This window comes from Clytia hemisphaerica, unplaced genomic scaffold, assembly GCF_902728285.1.
Source record: "Clytia hemisphaerica strain Z4C2 unplaced genomic scaffold, Clytia hemisphaerica genome assembly, whole genome shotgun sequence".
Taxonomy (NCBI): Eukaryota; Metazoa; Cnidaria; class Hydrozoa; order Leptothecata; family Clytiidae; genus Clytia; species Clytia hemisphaerica.
The window spans coordinates 1,370,935-1,390,191 of record NW_027103836.1 but is presented as its reverse complement, the minus strand read 5'-3'; the positions used below and the strand labels follow the sequence as shown (position 1 = coordinate 1,390,191).

General features: G+C 36.8%; 2 protein-coding genes across 2 annotated transcripts in view; one reads left to right on the top strand and one right to left on the bottom strand.

Annotated features, from left to right (window-relative positions):
* Positions 1–19,257, bottom strand: part of LOC136807169 (A disintegrin and metalloproteinase with thrombospondin motifs 6-like) — a 79,469-nt gene that overhangs the window by 21,369 nt on the left and 38,843 nt on the right. The window contains exons 9-24 of the mRNA XM_067063749.1: positions 12,869–12,974; positions 12,103–12,237; positions 11,540–11,702; positions 10,477–10,572; positions 9,470–9,618; positions 8,245–8,308; positions 7,488–7,596; positions 6,996–7,126; positions 6,378–6,552; positions 3,655–3,768; positions 3,334–3,426; positions 2,597–2,729; positions 1,900–2,104; positions 1,335–1,500; positions 752–890; positions 225–496 (exon numbers count right to left, since the gene is read on the bottom strand). Of these exons, the coding sequence (XP_066919850.1) occupies positions 225–496; positions 752–890; positions 1,335–1,500; positions 1,900–2,104; positions 2,597–2,729; positions 3,334–3,426; positions 3,655–3,768; positions 6,378–6,552; positions 6,996–7,126; positions 7,488–7,596; positions 8,245–8,308; positions 9,470–9,618; positions 10,477–10,572; positions 11,540–11,702; positions 12,103–12,237; positions 12,869–12,974 (2,250 nt within the window). The remainder of the gene's footprint in view (positions 1–224; positions 497–751; positions 891–1,334; positions 1,501–1,899; positions 2,105–2,596; positions 2,730–3,333; positions 3,427–3,654; positions 3,769–6,377; positions 6,553–6,995; positions 7,127–7,487; positions 7,597–8,244; positions 8,309–9,469; positions 9,619–10,476; positions 10,573–11,539; positions 11,703–12,102; positions 12,238–12,868; positions 12,975–19,257) is intronic.
* On the top strand, positions 4,308–6,222 carry LOC136807168 (leucine-rich repeat-containing protein 74B-like). Its single transcript, XM_067063748.1, has one exon. The coding sequence runs from the start codon at positions 4,767–4,769 to the stop codon at positions 6,177–6,179; it is 1,413 nt and encodes a 470-aa protein (XP_066919849.1). The 5' UTR covers positions 4,308–4,766; the 3' UTR covers positions 6,180–6,222.

Here is a 19,257-nt window from a genome sequence, read left to right as displayed (position 1 = left end):
GTTTTTACAAGGCCAAGATACGCCTGACGGCAATATAGCGTTATCGGCGTTTTAATGATTTTTATGATGTACGGAATTTTAAGTTTGCCTTGAAAAACAGATATTCAGTCACAACTTACTATCAGATTTTACCAAGTGATTGAATCAATTCTGGCTTAGATTCCTATGCTACCGGCGATCTAGAATTTGAAAATTTCCAAAACAATAAAGGCATTGGGATTCACCTGTAGTTGGATTGATAAGTTCATTCTTTTTCTCCTTCTTCTTCAATATTTCATATCTCAACGAAAAACCTTTGTCTGTCATCGCATCATCATCACTGACGAACTTAATACAAACATGATTCCCTGTCGAATCAAAATAACCGGGCGTTTGGCGCCCACATAATTTGGTAAACGGGCGGTGGTTCTGTTGTGAACATTTCCCATCTATGATTCGTAGAAAATCACCTTGACATTCGTTTGAGATTTCTGAACGCGATGATGCAACATTGAAACTGTTTGGAAGATGAGAATGAATAAGAGTTAAGACTCCATATCATTCATGAAGCGGTCATTTGATACCGTAGCCTGACAAATAACATTTCAGGAATTAGTGACTCAGTACTGAAAGTAACTCTGGGATAGCGGGAGCTAGATGTTATAGCTTGAGCCGGCAATTTCACAGATCTTGATCAGGGTTTAATTAAGTAAAGCCAAAACCCGAATAGCAAAAAAGAAACAAACACCCTTCAGTGTATAATCTCTTTTACCTCGTGAAATTCAATCGAATGGTCTTCCCATGGCTGGTATCTATCTCATGAACGCATTCAATGTTTTTCGTATAGTTTCCAGGGAAGTTTTGACTTGAAATGGTTCCACTTGTTGCGTTATGGATACCACCGCATTTTCCTAAAAGTCAAAAGGAAATCAAAATGAAATTACAGTTAAACAAAAATACTGAAATTAAGAAAAAATAATTTAGGCGTACCAACTTCCGCGAGCAGAAACTTTCGCGAATTTTTATAAAATTCTTATAAAATTTGAAAATCTATAAAACTACGATATCGTAATAAATATAAAATTTTCAGCATATTTTTAAACCTTTAACGCATTTTTAAAGTCAAAGAACAACCGTTTTTATAATATTCAAGGAACATTTGTCACTTTTTAACCGATCTTCTTTTAAAAATTCTCAGCTATTAAAAAATGACATTGGTGTTTGTAGGGGTTTGCACTTTAGTGTCAAAAAGTAATTATTCCATTTTAGAACGAGGCCCGTAATGATTTTACTATAATGATTATACTATATCTTGTGAAAAGTGTTGCCAAGGAGCAGTTGAATAAAACACTCACGGTAACCAGGGCATGGATTGTGCGCATTGCAGACAATTTGTTGGAGTGGTTTCGATGCTCGGTCACAATCAGATTCGGGTAACGTCTTTAAGAAGCCGTCTGTATTATCGACACGTCGGCAAGTGACGTCACGACGACGATGTCCAATACCGCACGTCGATGAACACTGTACAGAGAAAAAAATGAGTGTGTTCGTAAATCTTTATCAAATCAAATTTCAATGCAATTACATTGTTGTAAATTGTATAAGTAGTAGTTATAATCTGGTCGGTTTTTTCAAGGGATGTAGGAAATGTTGATTTGGTCGGTTTTTTCAAGGGATGTAGGAAATGTTGACTTGGTCGGTTTTTTTTTCAAGGGATGTAGGAAATGTTTTTTAGATCTAACAAGAGAGGATTGTCTCACCTTTTGATTCCAATCCTGATATTCATGAACTGATTTTAAATAAGACATAAAAACGGAAAAACGGAAACAAAAGGTATAGCACCCGGTGTTTTTCAAGTGTTTCCGTTTGATGTAGCAGTTCACATGGCGGTGAGTAAGAGAGTTAAAGCTAACATAATACCTCGCCGAAAGGTGTAGTAGTCCATCTGGCAGGACACGATTGCACGTTACAAGACATTAGTTGAAGGGGTTTGTCATGTTCTTTACATTGGTTGCTAGGTAACAAGAATTCTTCTGTATTGATGTTTAAGGAGCAGTACACATTTCTAGTTTTCTTGCCAGTGCCACAGGTTCGACTGCAACTGCTCCATTTTGATGTTGTCCATCTATGAAAACAAGATCGGAAATGGAAAACCCATCCAGAAAGAAAATATATCCCCGACATCAGGGAATCATAACACATCTCAAAGTAGTAGCGAAGCTTAGCAAGAGGATATGAAAAACGTGGAGCGTGCGTTTACCGACCTGAACATAAACTATTTGTACATGATTAGTGCTAAGGTAAAATATGTAGATATCAGCGTACAAACAAATGTCTGTTTATTTCCCCTTTTTAACATTAGGGCCCAGCAGTTACTTTTTGCTGTATAATTTAATAGATGAGAAATAATTTGGTTTATGGTTTACGGCGATGGAGAGAGCTCAAACAAAGTATTATAAACCGAATGTTTTTCAACAAGCTAGGGCGCTAACGCCCATCGATTGGCAGTGTTAACTCTCAAATGAAAAAGTAGTCATTCCGTAAAGTTAATTTGTATATTTGGTGATAGGAAAAATTTAAGATTCATTCAAAGTTTAACATTGAAAGATTAACTTACCTTGGTGGGCAAGACGCATGCGTACAAGATCTCGTCATTTTGTTCGGTTTTTCAGCATTTTTCTCGCAAAGCATGTTGGTTACTGGTGTCCCGTCATCCACTCGTCGACATTCAGGGAAAAGTGTTTCCACCCCTGAAAGGCGTTCAGCAAATAATGACTTTAAAATGGTTCCTTATATAAATCTATTACACCAGTAGTATCTAACAGTGTGTCTAAGTAAGTTATTACCGAAAGCTAGAATCGAGGTTCTCGTGTAGGATTTGAATTTATTTCTTTACATAAGTTGCCCTGCCCACGTGGTTTTTATACGTACGCTTCGGAACGATTGAAAGTAACATTTATCGCCAGGATTAGGAAAACGTAGAACGCGAAAGCGAAGAAAATGATTTAATCTGTCATCCGAAATGCGACGCAAATTCTAAAGCATCACTTTTTCTTACTTGGTAAAGTTGAAGATACACCTCTAGCCTTCGGTTTAAAACTCAATAGCATGTCTTATAGAGTAGCTTTTTTGGTGGGAACAGAAGACAAAAGGTGCCAAAAGACTTCCTAATTATTAATTTTGGTGACCCCTTCTTTTCAACATTTCAAAAAATCTTTTAGTCAAATTTAAATTGGAAAAGCAGTAATACTACATCGTTTTAATTTTGTCGAACTCAACATTTTATGAAACACACAAATTTTAAAATGTTTTATAAAATCATTCATTAATCTTATAAGCATTGACTCGACAAACCTGTTCCACAAGAAGCAGAGCAACCACTAGTTACCATTTTCCATTTGTAGATTTCTGATGGCCGTGTCTCAATCCTATCCTTCTTTGACAAACCTGTAAAGAAAAATACCCAGACGACATAAGAATCAAATTTTGTCCATATCATTTGAATGTTTTGAGAACCACAACATCAATAATGTGCTGATAAAATATTAACTATTAGAATATTAAAGAAAAACAGTGCGAATTATTGGCTAAGATATAACCCCTTCCCTCCGAGTTTGAAAACTGGATTTCGATTTTTAAAATAAACCTTCCCACGATAAACAAAGCTTTCCGTACCATAACGTTGCATGCAGTTAGTATCTCCGTCACATTTCTTTGTCACGACGTCCGTCATTAGGGAACGTAACTGCGTAAGACGTTTGGCTACATTTTCAAATTGACCACTCTTCTCTATAAAGAAAAAAATTGGAAAACTAAAAAAGTCTACACCCATATCCAATACATGACTTCACTTTGAAACTTTAATTTTCCAAAATTTGTCGCTTTCGACTAAGCAGGATCAAATAGTTTGGCTTGTTCTAAACCTAACGTAGCAAAGCCTTAACGCCGGGCTTTCGTAATCTATTGTATGTGGTAATAAAAACGTCACGCAATGATCGGGATCTTGTTGAACCTAACGGTTCAAGACCGTCAAGATTTGGTGATTTCAAATGATATTATTGGTTAAACTGTTATGTTCGACCATTTTTTAATTATAAATAAGATTAAATCAGAACTGCCTGGTTTGGATAAATCATAAAAAATGACCGCCAGTTTTGACGGAGAACCTACTCGGTAAAGCACTGTAGGCTGTAGAAATACTGTAAAAGATTTTGAAAACAAAAAAAGGTGGAGAGTTTGGAATGATGATTGAGATGAACTTTTTTTGCAGAAAAGATGGTTGAACTGTGAACCGAATCAGTGTACTATGTGCGAGAGAGAAAGAAAGTTGAGGTTTTGAGGTCGATGAAAAGTTGAAAAAATCACGAGATATTTTACAGTGTAAAGAAAAATCACCGTTGAAAGAGAAATAGTGCACGAGAGAAAGAAGTGAAGAAACTGTCCCATGAAGAGAGAGTGAAAAATGAACTGCTAAAAAGCTGGAAAATAATTTTCTAAAGAATAAGTAGACGAAATCATATTTAAGGTGACTTCAACATTGGAACAACAGAGTAATTTGGGGAAGGACGCTTTTGTTGAAGGCTGGAAATACAGCGGAGGAGGTTTTATTTAAACTGAATTCTACATTGAAATTGGAAAGCACAAGACTACTAAAAAGCTGGAAAACATTTTCCAAATAAGTCAACGCGATTATATTCAAACTATAAACTTTTTACTGAAAATCAAAATAGTTTGGGGAAAATCACACTTATCAAAAGAGCCTTTACACTTACCATCAACATTTCAGTATGTCATTGAAAGGAGAGAAAAAAGAAGAAGAACCCTTCAACGTTTTCGATGAAGAAGATGAAGTTGAAGATGACGTCACAAGCAGTGAAAGTGAAATTAATGAAAATAAAATCCATTTCGAGAAGAAAGATCGCAGAAAAATAAGTCGAAGCAATGATAAACACGATTTAGCATATCAAAAGCGTAAACGATACATTCGAATATGTGAATCGTTGAAAATACCGATCATATCGATATACATCGAACGTTTAACGACACCAAATTTATTGTTAGCGCATCGAGGAATCGGATCGAGAGCGATGCACGGAATCGCGTTGAGTTTACGACATAACACGTGGGTAACAAACATCGATTTAACCGATAATAACCTTGATAAAAATGCGGCAAACTCGTTAGCAGTAATGTTCGAGGATAATCACTTTATAGTACGTTTAAACCTAACTAATAATCATATAGGTCAGGAAGGTACTGAAAGATTACTGGGTGCATTAAGTTATCACACTTCTATAGCCTACTTGAGTCTGTCCGAAAATAGACTTCCGGACAAGATTGCAAAGCCACTTGGGGAATTTCTATCAGTTAATAACACTTTGCTTGAGCTTGACCTTAGCAAAAATGAGCTTTCGACTGAAAGTGGTTCGACTTTCAAGGAAAGTTTACCAATGAATAGAACGCTGTTAGACTTAGACCTGAGTTGGAACCAATTCAGAGGTCAGGGTGCAGTCGACGTTGCTGCTGGTTTGGCACAGAACAAAAGTTTAGTAAATGTAAATTTAGCCTGGAATGGGTTCTCCAATATTGGTTCTCAGGCTATTGGGAAATGTATTAGTATGAATAAAACCTTAACTCAACTAGACTTGAGTCATAACCGAGTTGGTTGTAAAGGATTGAAGGAGATCGGTGAAGCATTAAGAACGAATACGACATTAGATGTATTGAGACTTGGCTGGAATCAACTTAAATCGAATAGTGTAAACAAGGTCTTAATTGGATGTTTAGAAAACCCTAAACACACTATCCAATCGTTTCATTTTGAATCAACTCTAATGAATAATGAAAACATCACAAACATCAACAAACTAATAGCTAAGAATCCAACTCTCCAATTCACGCATGGTGGATATAGCAAAGAGAAAGCGTTCGATGACAATCCCGAGGACGTTCGAATGCAACTATTGAACATCTTACGAACTTATCTAGTCGATAACCGGTTACGCATGGTAGATCTGTTCAATCGTTGGGATAAAGATAAAAGTTACAGTTTAACACATGAGGAGTTTAGGAAAGGTGTGGCGGATTGTGGGATCCCATTCACGGAATCACAATTGAATTTGTTGATTAAATGGTTAGATAGTGATAACAGCGATTCAATCGAGTATAACGAGTTTGTTGGTATTACGGAGATTGAATAAAATGATAATTTATTTTTGTGAGTTTTTACTTATTTTTGATGTATCGCACTAGTGAAAATATCCACATAATAGCTTTCATTCTGCTTGGGCCTGCCATTGGCTAGAGTTATAGATTGCTAATTTTGAGTCTTTTTTGAAATAGGATAACTTTCACTTATCACATTATAAAAGAAAATTGTTTGACAAAAAAATACATACGGTCCTCCAATGTGACCAATCTCTGCATTAAATTTCTATTGACGATCATTCGTGAATTAGCCAGAGTATTGTTGACAATATTCTCATCGGTAGTACATGTCCCTCCGTCACCGTTGCATATGCCACACCTGTCGGTTACGCTCAACGATCCCAGTTCCATGTTGCAACCAACAGGCTGAAAAAGGAGGGATGTAGTACTTTTTGATTCTAAGTGGGGGAGGCTGGTATAGCTTGAAAAAAGTGGGTAATTAATATGTAGAGGGGTCTGAAATAGTTTTGATTGTTGGTACAATTATTGAAAAAAGAATGACACTTGTATGAGGTGGCCTAGAGTTAAGACATCAGGGTTGGAAAAAAACTGATTAGCAGCAGAGGGACGGATGTAGGCTCGAGGCGTAATTCCAAACTTTTTTGGTGTGATGCGTGATTCAGAATATTTTTTGCATTAGAGGTTTTGACGTACCTTCGCTTTAAATAACCAACCCAATCGTTCATTACCAGATCTTTAAGAATTAAGATGGGTGAGGCCTTAAGTTTGGACCGATCTTAAGAAATGAAAAGGGTTATCAACCACAAACAAAAACGTGTTTTAGAATAATATTTTAAGAGTCCACTTACGTTGCATTCTCCTTGTACACAACGTCCTGGGATGTTTGCAATTCGGCATTCTGTGCCATCTCTCACAATACCGAACGATTTGGTGATCTTGCTATCAGCTTCAGATGCGCATTTCAATTGACAACCTGATTCTAAAAGGAAATTCTTTTCCCGTCAGTAAAGACATTTAATACACGTTCTTAATAAGAACAAACTATGTAAGAGCATAAGGCTTCGATGGTCTGTCTACAAGTCTAATAGGATGCAGGACGAGCTAACGTGCCGCAACAGTCGCTACAGGTTCAGCCTTTCAATGTCGTTTGAATGTTGGTATAGTCTATATACCGGGCTCCCACAGCTCACAAATGCATCTTTTCAGACATAAGATTTCTACTCCTTCGCGAGTACGACCCGGGGAGTGTTACATTTATCATTTAAGGTTGAATTACGGCTTATAAATACAATGGATGCGAAACCAGAGTTTTTAAAAATCATTAAAGCACTTCAACTTACCATCAACATTTTCAAGAGATGTCCAATTGGACAATCGATCTTCGTAGAAAGTATTGTTTTGCTCTTTACACTGTTGTTGACGAAAGCTTTCATCTGACTCAATGCATGGCTTTGGAAAATAAAGCAAAGTTTAAGAGCCATTCCGAGAAATGGTCAACCGTGATTGGAGATCTATGGAGGTCTATGGAGGTCTATACCCGATTAAATCATCTCTATGGGTGCTATCAAATGGTGCATTGGTCGCAGCACTCCATGGTCTCTACTGGCCGTATCCAGTCAAAAAATGAGCGAGACGTAACGTACCCCTTCCTCTGGAATGGCCGTTAAAGACAACAAGATCAAATTATCATTAGCGAGCACATTCAAAAGCTTAAGTGCGTGTCACACGCGTCTATATCTTAAAAGGACGATTGTCATATTGTCAATCTCTCTTTCCATCTCGCCCCAGCTAATTTCGCTTAATCTGAAGCGATTTCTTCCGGCCATCATAAATCCGAAGGTCAGAATCACTAATTAAGAAAGATGTTTTTCTCTCAGACTGCCAAAACAAATAGTTTTAGCATTACTGACGGATCAAGATGGGGATGTCGACATTAGAACAAACTTAGGTAGGTAGGTTTATCTGTATCTCGGAGAGACATAGTTCACCCTGTTCAAGACCCTTCTTTCTGGTGTAATATGGCACACATTGTGAACGTCCGTCTCCCTTCTCATGAAGAAAGAAAACAAGGAATAACAAGAAGACAAACTATTTTACCTTTTCATTGCAAATGTTATATTCCCTTCCTCTTCCTTCACAATACTTCCCTCCATTCTGTGGACTAAAAAATCACAGGAACTAGTAAGTCTGATAAAATAATAATTATAGAAACACGTAGCAGCAGTAAGTTAAAAAGATTTTTTTCATCAAAACCATATTTTTGGTTAATTCTAGTTTATGTTCTCAATTACTTCTTAGATGGCGACCGTAGTGCAGTGGTAGAGCATCCAGCTACGGTTCGCAAGATTGTGGGTTCAACCCCCAGCAGGGTCACACCAAAGATTCCCAAAATGGTATTTGATGCCTCTCTGCTTGATGCTCAGCCATTAAGAGATGGATTAAGGGTAAGTGGAGCAATCCAGGGAAAGAGTGGCGCCCTCCCCTACCTTCGGGTAGATAGCTATCGAAAGAGGAGCCTCTGCGGTCGTAGACTTACCTACTTACTTATTTCTTAGATATAACTTAAAATAGAAAGACAGAAGAAGCTAACTATGTCAACCTCTTGAAAATACATACACAAAGACTTACGGAATGTGCGACTAGTCAAGACCAGGGCGCATAAGTAGCAGGTATAACATTTTCTAAATAACCAATTTGTAAGGTTTGTACCTCGGGGCTTAGACTGCGATGGTAAATAATTCACTTACTACCCATGATTTTTTGGTAAATATACAAAAAGAATATTACAACTTACATTGATGAATGATTACATAACAGTATAATTGAATGAATGAATGAAAAACGATGAGTGAATGGATGAACATTGAATGAATAATGACAAGATGATAAAAATGCATGATGAATGGTAAGTGAGCAAGCTAGTCGATCAAAAAATGAGCTGATGATGTTGATATGGAGTGATGGAGTTGAAGAATTTTTGAATGACTTACGATGTAATGAGGCTATTGACTGATGAATCCGGTAAATGAAAGTTAAACAAACGTCGCTAGGACAAATTAGTTACAGAAATAGTTGAAAACCACAATACGAAAACAGGTTTTAACACGTCCACTGATCGACCCCTTGTTTAACGAAATTTTGATTTTCAGAAGGCTTCTGTAGCTTCAATTTAATGATTCAATTCGTAAAAAGTAAGCAAAAGTTTCTTAATCAAAAGCTTGAATTCCACCAGTATTTTGTATTTTCGTAGCTGGTAGCGAACGTATTAAAACGAATAGTCGTTCACTTAAGACACATGGCGACCGTACATGAAAAAAAATACCTCGGTTGGTCGCAGACACGTTCGCGATAGCTTACGCCACCACCACAAGTTCGTGAGCAAATGACGTAATCTTTCCATGGGCTCCAACCACCATCAATGACCAAGTCATCACGTACACCCTTCTTCACACAAACTCCTGTCTGACACCACTAGTAAAAGAAAGACGTTACAGTTTTTCTTTTCAGTGATCTTTTTAGATAGATAGAGTCGATATTTAACGTGGATAGCCCAGTAATCTAGGACTTTTAGACAGTCTTTCGATTGTTTTCACGGGGTCCACGGCCAGCCGGCTTCACTATCTATGAACTGAACGAAACATTGGAAGGAGCGGGGATTCGAACCACGAATCCCTTTCGTTTGAGACGCTGACGCCTTTGACCACTTGGCCATCGCTCCTTTTTCAAATATTCTATACAGGGTGTCCCTAATTAAAGTATCGAGTTTGAACATGCGATTGAGTAGAAAAGTTTGTGTGTGTTATCGCTAAAATATAAGAACGTTCTCCATCACACAGGCTTATTACAAAAGGTAGTTACAACGTATAAATTAATCGTAATGACAAAGAAAAAAGAGGGAGAGCTTAAAATACAATTTTGTGAACACGCACATAAAACTTTCTACTCAATCGCATGTTCAAACTCGATACTATAATTAGGGACACCCTGTATAGCAGCGTAGTCCAAACATGTGATTACTCGAAAAAATTCACGTGATTTCATTCCCATGTTACTTGTTAAGTTGTTTACAGTTAAATTCCAACCAACCAGAAATGAAGGTCATGAAACAAACGCATAAAAATTTTGAGTAAAAGCGTGATTTGACTTCAGTTTTTAATTTTGCAACCCATGTATTATATAAACCTCGAGTTATACAGATCTGTTTATGAGGGTTTGTTAACTGATCTGAGCCCGTCCAAAAGGAAACATCTAAGTAAGAGATTTCAGTTATTTTATGAACATCACAAAAATGTTTGTCCAAAGCATCGGAAAAAGAAAAGTTCTTTTTACCAAGTCTTTGCCACAGCTTGTTCCATCTAAAGCAGGTTTCCTTGTTTTGGTACAGTTACTGTAGATTGGATGTAAACACATCAATTCTGAACAAATCTATTGAAAAAATGTTAAAGAAACATAAACAGTAGCGGGAAGGAGACTCTCATAAAAAAAGATATGGTAGCTGGAGGTCGAAAAATAATGCACCACTCTGATAACAGACATTTTACTAAACGGTTTTTTAGAGTTTTTTTTTAAGAACGGACATAACTTGACTCTTCGGTTTCTCTTATTATTTTGCAGTCTTATGACATCTTCTTAACACGTTTAGTTTCTAGGTTAAATGTTAAAAATGGCTTAAATAAGTTCTTTCTTTTGTTTCTCAAGTCAGACTGCTGTTCCCATAGCGAGCACCTCACCAAAAACCGGGATTTTTTCATCCCGTTTCTTAGGAGCTTCAAACGTTTAAAGTGACATCAAAAAATTGAATGTTTAGAGCCTGAAAACCTGGGCTCAAAACATTCGAAAAAGTCACAAAGTGGAATAGACGTTACAGCGTAGAAAAAAAGCCTTGACGTCTAGTATAGGCTATAGGGTTCCCAGAGAAGACGAATACTCGTCCGAGTCATAGTTCAAAAATCGAACCCTTAGGGAAACTGAATTTCGAAAATTTTGACCATTTCTTGACGTTTTTGCCACCCTTATAGAAACTATTTCCCAAAAATTTCAGCCAAAATATTCAAATTTTAGTCCAAATTTCAAAGATTTATGACCCTTAGAGGAAGTCAGTTTTTGATTTTCGTAATTTTGGAAACCTTTACAGAGATTCAATTGCTTTTAATGGTTTTATACCCCTTTGAGGGATAATGGCATTTTTATGAAAGTATCGAGCCTTACCGAGGAGATATTTGGCAATTTACATCTAAAATGCTTTTAAAAAGGCATTCTTAGGTTCTGTTGCCATATTCCATGATGGTGTTATTCTTAGCATACTCTTAATTGTCGGCCAATTTAATCATGAATATTCTTATAGAGTACATTCTTATAAAGAAAGCATTTATTATATATTTAGGATTCATACTTGGTCTTTATCGGCTTGGTAGCAGGCTTTTGCTCCATCACCGAGAACGAATTGACATTGACTATCCACGTCGTATACATTACCAGCATTCCCATACAGTTCCAGGTTTTCACGATTCGATGATTGTGATGTGAAGTGATCCAAGCAATTTGATTGGTTCTTTCTATGGTCAAATAATAGTTAAAAACGTCGCATGACATATTGCAGTTGATTCCCTCTCTAATCCAATTTTAAGTGACAAAAGGTTTTCTTTGAATAACGAAGGGTGTTATTTAAAACTTTTCAGCTGAGAGAATTATTACAAAATACAGAATTTTTCAAATCATAGAGGCTCGAAGTAGAGAGAGTCGAATTGACTTAGCTTTACTAATTTACTTTGATAGTAAGTTAGAACTGTGTGGCAGTTCTATTAATATTACCAGAGATAGAGAGGGACTTAAAAGATTAATAACAGAATAGAAAACCCTAAATCAGTTATTAGTTACAACACCGAAAATTTGAATAATATTCAAGAATTAATATAAATTTTATCGTGGTGGCTGATAATTATCTTGAAGACATACCTTAAAAAACCTTGAAGATAATCAGAGGAGCATTTCGACCATCTGTAAGCTTCGGCAGCTTTTCCTGAACCACTTGCCATGATATGTTGACCAGATTCGCATACATTGCCTACTCCATCGTCCTCTATACCAAGGCTGTACATAAAAGATGAGAATTAGCTTTTGTTATCGTCCATTACAGGAATAGTACGAAGAAATATATGCGCAAAGTTTACAGCCGTTATGGCGGTATACTGAAAAATCGGCGATAGAATTTCGAAGACTGGCAAACTCTACCGGCTGAAAATACTTTTCGGCAAAAAAAAGCCGTGTGCAAATTTTCTTCGGCTTTTGGCTTATTCCTTAGTTAGTGATTTGTCTTAGATGATAGGATAGAAATATGTGCAATTGTAAATAAACTCTTATCATCTTATCAATCCATTGTAAATTTATTACAGTTGGCACTCCATAACTCAAGCGTCATTGGGGGGGGGGTCATTAGCTTATCATTTGTGTAGTTCGAGTAATAAATAGGGAAAGAGTATTAGCAGGAAACCAGAAAGTCGTTCTGGTTATGGAGGAGTCAGAAAGAGATGTTAGAAAAACTGCTTCGTGACTGGCTGAAATATAATGCCCTACCTAATCTAAAAAGCGCTCCTTTTGATTATTTTAACCCGAGATTTTTATATCAAGATAAATAGTTCATTGACCTAAATGAGTTGAACTCTTTAGAGAAATACTGCTGCATGACTGGCCAAAATATAAATGTCGCAGTCACACTGGTTACCTGTGACCGATTTGATGAGCCAATGAGAAAGCAGCATTGAAACCATCCGCTTTGATGACAGCAACGGAGCGATCGCCGTCACACATACCTCCTGTATACGTCAACCCTGTTAAGACGGAAAGGAAGAAAGGATAAATTTCAAAGAGATAATAGAGTAAGAGGTAATGATCGAGAGATGAGCTCCCACAACCAAACACAATTCTGGCACAGATTGAATTTGGCTAATTTGGCATCTTTAGATAAAATTCGCAAAATCTATAGCCCCATCAAAAATTTCCATAATCTGTCGTCCGCCAAATTTCAAAAAAAAAAAGATCATTAGCCCTTTTCTTTCATTTTATTGTAAATTTCACACGTTTAATTGATTCCAACTTTCCAATTAACCTAATTAAATCCTCATCAAATTTCACGTCAAATTGAATCCCCGCTAAGAATTACATTTTTAAGACAGGGCTGACGAGTACAAGTAAAAAGGACAATTATGAAAATAGTTTGAAACTTCGAAAAAATAATTTAGGATTTCTGTAGAATCTCTGCAAATTTTGATCATCGATCGTATGTCTTTTTCTGGACTATAGGGTTTCCCTACGACAATGAATCTCGTTTACGGATTAACGTAAGTCCTTTACTTATTTCCGAGCATATTCTGATACTCCGCACTCTAAAGACTATGGCTTCGTTAGAGAATCTGCCTAGGTTGGCGCACCGCTTTGAGCTTTTTTATCCAGATTTGGGATGAACATCAAATGAGCTTTTGAGTGTGCTGATTGGCTAAAGCAAAACAATCGCACCAAAATCAAAAGCCGATCATAAGCATAAACATTAGGACCCAGTCAATTTCGCTTTCGTTTTAAAGCAAAAGACAACATGGTTTTGAATGTTTTGGCTGAACAGCCAGGTTGACATTCGCCATACCCATTCTACGCATAATGAATGATCGGTTATGAGCTTAGCTATGACTGGGATTACTTAAAAACATAAAATACTATTGACAAGTTTCATTGCAGGAAGGTTTCTATATATACACATATTTTTGTTTCCATAAATTAATGTTAAGGTATCTCCTATATGAAACATTACAATAAATACCAAATAAATACACTTCAACTTTCAGCCAGGTATTACATTCAATTTATAATCCTTCGACGCAACGCTTATGGCGGTTAGAGCTTGCACCTGATTTACGATTTTTCAAATATTTGTCTTTCTTCTTCTTTGATGATTTCTCATAAAATTGTTTTCGGTATTCTGTTGAAGTCTTTTTCAATTTCGAATTCTTATCCTTATTCTTACTAGAATCCAGTTTTGCCGTTAAATCGAGAAAAATCGCCATCTTCAAATTTTCCAACTCGACAGGATCAAATGCCTGTAACTCTGCCTCTTTCAACAGATCACGCGACGCGGAATCAACTTGTTCGCGTACTGTAGATTTCAACGAATCAAGTTCAAATTCATCCATCTCTGACTCAGACTCATCTTCTTTTTCTACTGAGCATGCGTCAATTAATCGCATCGTCAAAGCAACCTCAATTTGGTCCCAGATCGTTTGTTCAGAAGGGTCCCGCTCTAAAGAACTAAAATGTCCCATTAAAACATCTCTGTTCTCACTTAAAATCACAAAATCGTTATCATTTTCACCAATGAGATCACCAAACTCAACGTCGCCAGCTTCATCAAGCCTGTCAGTAACTTTCAAATATTCTAAAACACTGGTGTAAATATCATCAAAAAAGGATGTGTGAATATGCTGGATGACTTGGTCTCGATTATTTTCATCTTCTATTTCTTCCGTTTTGCTCGATTGTTCAATTAAATCTAAGACGGTCAAGATCTCTTCATTCATATGAGCTTTATTACCACGATACCCATAATGGTTCTTTGCCTTTGTTTCTGGTTCTGAAAAACTAGAAAAAGCAGAAAATCCAGATTCTGGTCGACCCGTCATTTCAGTGTCTGTCAAAAACCAACCATCCGCATCATCCTGAAAATCAACCTCTGAATCAAATTGACCAGAAGTACGGCGTAAATGCAGCCTCTGTCCTTCCTTCTTGTACCAATCTCGAATTTCCGAGCTCGAAACAGAATCGTATGAAATCGAGCTTCCTTGCCTCGAGTTTGAGTCAGCAGATTTGGAGCTCTGTTCTCTCGATTTGGGTCCGGTTGATTTTGGTAACCTCGGATTCAAAGCCGGCGATTTTCGACTTTGATTCGCGGACTGTTCGTCCCTTGTTGTAATTGGCTTAGAGTTTCCTTGCCTTGAGTTTGAGGCATTGGATTTAGAGCTCGGTTCTCTCGATTTGGGTTCGGTTGATTTTGGTAGCTTCGGATTCAAAGTAGTCGACTTTCCGCTCACATTTCCATTTCTGGACTTTGAGGCATTGACCTTTGAGCTCGTTTCTCTTGATTTAGTTTCGTTCGGGTTAATTTGCTGTGACCTTTGGTTAGAAGCAGACTTTGTAAAGCTTGCTGAGATAGATGTTCGTAGATTTTTGGGTTTTTTCTTTCCTCTCGCAATTTCATTGGCTGAAAAAGAAATTCTCTGCTTTGTCTTCGAGTTTTTTAAAATGATAGGGCTTTGATTTCCAGGTTTCAGTATTGTAGCTGGTTGTGATTTTTTTCTATCTTTCGTCGTGCTAGCTGAAAAAGACACTTGTTGTCTCGGTATTCGAACGTTTTTATCAGCAATCACTTTCTCTGATGGTATATTTCGTTCTCTGGGGCGTATGGGTGCCGAATGTCTTTCATTGGGCGGTGTGCGAAACTTGACAGAGCTTCCCGCACTCACCACATGTTTTGCATTTTTATTAGTGACTGAACTCCACTGTCTGGAATCGATCGAGAGAGAACTACCCTTTCTCGTGTTTGCTTTGCCAACCGTTGACGTACCATGTCTCGATTCAATCCGAGGTTCAAGTCTTTCTGAGTTCATCAGAGTTATATCGCCATCAGCGTCACTGCAAATGGACATTGACATCAGAGTTTCTGAGTAAGATCTATCTGCCAGTATCCTTTTTCCAGTATTAGGTGACATTTGTACCAAAAAAAAGTTTAATTGAGATTCTTTTTCCAAATTAAAAGTTCTTCTTTTTGATATTAAATGTTAACCCTATTTTTATCAGGGGGGGGTGTTTTCCACCAGGCTGGCACTCTTTTGCTAATAGCTCACTGAAAAAAAATTTTAACACTCTGAAAGTTTTTGACTTTTAATATAATCCTATTAGCAGCATATATAGCAAATTTTACAATTATACACCGACCAGATCAGGTTTTATGACTTTTTGGTGCAGGCATGTCATAAAATCTAGCTAAAACCCTGTGAAATTCCAAAATCTTAAATTTATCATAACTTTTTATCTAGGCATCCAACCAATTTCAAATTTTGACAGGTTTTAGGTATCAATAATAACATTTAAAAAATATTTAAAAAAATTTCAAAAACTGCTGACGTCATCAAAAATGACGTCATTGTTTTTTGAAAAAATTTGCTCATTTACTGCATGGGTTTTAAACATCATTTTTATTAGTATGTTAAAAACCGGCAACTATGTTAAAGATATTCTTTTTGGCTTTTAGAAATTTAAAACAGAATTGAAATATCTTCATTAGTTCAACTTTAATTGCTATTTTATTGAATGGTACTTTTTCATTGGTCAGCGATAATTGTGGAACTTTGTGATGACGTCATCACATTTATGATGACGTCATCAACCCAAATTTTTTTCTATGAACTCCTTTTATGATAGAGAACATTTCTGCCAAATTTCAAGTCCATATATTTTCTAGATCAAAAGTTATGCAAGGCTGGTGGAAAACACCCCCCCTTGAGAATACAAAATCCGAAAAAGCCTGATAATAATAGGGTTAAGTCGCCAATTGCCGAAATGATATGTAAAAACTAACTAACGAGTTACTCAATTTTTGATTGATTTGTTTACGTTGTTACCCAGGAATTTATGAATCGCATCAAAAATAATATTCAATTTCAAAATTTTTTTCTATTTATGAATTTTTATTACTTGGCGACAGTAACTAGTCATTATTGAAGCCACAGAAATGATAACATGAATAATAAATACAGACGATAGTCTTTTTCCGCTATCGTTAGATTTCTTTAGATTGTTCCTTTCGAATACTTTTTGAAGCTCAAGGGTTAATTTTTTATAGTCTGCAAGTAGCGTGTATTTTACAGACCAGCGATTTTTTTAAAAGAACAATTTTATAAGAACAATGAAAATGCAAAAACTTAAGAACAATTTAAGAATAATGCTAAGCCTGGAATGACTGAATTTTAGGCAAACTGGAAGTCAAAGTAGTAAAAATAGGGTACAAAGCCTATCAAAATGTTGTTCTAAAAAGGAGAATAGGAAAAGAAAATATCAAAAAATAAGAACAGAAATTACTGAAATCAGAGAAGTGGGGTGTTTGGTGGTGAGCTCAAGTTTTTGTAATAAGCGTTTTTTATAAGAACATTGATATTGGTGAAGATTTCAAGTTACATTCTCCCATTCAATTTGAAGCATAAAAAGGTATTTACGAGAAATCATCCAACTACTCGATCTACTCCCGTGTTTGATGAAAACTAATTCCAATTACCCTTAGAAATAAAGTTAGAGAGCATCAACTAAGTATGCCAGCTTTATCCTTCTAAGGGCTTTTAATGCGCAAGCTAAACCGGCGTTTGCGACGACGAGAACCGTCTAGTTGTTACTATTTTAATAGGGGGTGGCTATTAAGTAATTAAGTTATGAACATAATTGTACATATTCAAATTAACAGAGGGAAGACGAAGATAGACGGAGTTTTTGAGGTACAAGAACAGAATGATGCGTCAACCAAAACATTTTATTTTTGTTACCATATTTTTGATGTTAGGATTGTACTTTCTTTACAAGGGGAATGAGAAGAGGGAGAGTCTGCTAAATCGCGTGTCACGCGTGCCAGCGTGCTATGCGTGCCAGCGTGCCTACGTGCCATGCGTGCCTGCGTGCCAACGTGCCTTGGCGTGCCAACGTGCCATGGCGTGCCAACGTGCCAGCGTGCCAACGTGCCAGCGTGCCAACGTGCCAGCGTGCCAACGTGCCAGCGTGCCATCCAAATTTGGCGTGCCATTAAAACTTCGGCGTGCCATACGAATTTCGGCGTGCCATACGAATTTTGGCGTGCCATCCCAATTTCGGCGTGCCATCCGAATTTTGGCGTGCCATCCGAATTTCGGCGTGCCATCCGAATTTCGGCGTGCCATCCGAATTTTGGCGTGCCATTCAAATTTCGGCGTGCCATCCGAATTTTGGCGTGCCATCCGAATTTCGGCGTGCCATCCAAATTTCGGCGTGCTCGAGTTTTTGCCGAAATTTCGGTAAAGCTTGGGGGAGAAGATGACACAACTTGGACCCCCCCCCAATATGGACCCCATTGTGGACCCCAATATGGACTTCCTCAAAATTAGTGGGAAAGCATTTTCAAGGTTATTTTATGTAATGACACTTAAATTATGTAAATAATGGCATTATCACAAAATATGAGGTGTATACACCAATTTACAACAAGATGTTTTCTCATGCTCAATAGGATGCTGGCGGTGCAAATGGATATAGATTGTCATGCAATGAAAACATTAAATGCTCCAAGAGAGCTGTTTTAGAGATATGAAAATTGTAGTACTTTTATTATTATTTTATTAATTTCATTTTTATATGAACAGAGCATTACATAACTTTAAAAGTTTTGGAGGAGATACACGTGTTTCTTCCACGCGTAAGGCAGCAGTCTACCTGTCATTTTCTTGACAAATCTAACTTTCAGCTTTATATATAATATATGTTTAGATACTTAGCGTTATGCTTTTTTCTTGAGCATATGGTAATTTAAGCTGAGGCTGGACATATGCTTAATATGCTTAATTTTCTATTGTTCTAAAACAATAAATCCATTGTATTCGAGCCAGAATCCCAGCTTTGTTATGCTTATACGCGTTATGCTTATAAATAAAAAAACGTGTAGTGTACTTTTGGATGACGGTCAAGTATTCTTAAGAAATTGCCAAAATTGAGGGTGAATTATTCTTAACATGTTCTTACTTTTTTGGACTTGACTATTTTACAAACATGAGAAATAATCATATTGAAAGTTTTGGACTTTTGAGTTTCATCCTGATATTCTTATAGAAGATATTCTTATATAAAAAAGCGTTTATCTTAAATGCTCCAAACAACGTTAAATCTCCAGATGTTATGTCATTTTCAGTCGTTTTGAGCAGTTTGGAGTCTTGTACAATAGAGTAAACAAGGATGAAGCAACATTGGCTTACTTTCAGGTACCTACCGGGGGTTGGAAAATATGTCAAAACTTAATATACGAGGGGGGGGTGGAATAAAAATATCCTGGATGGA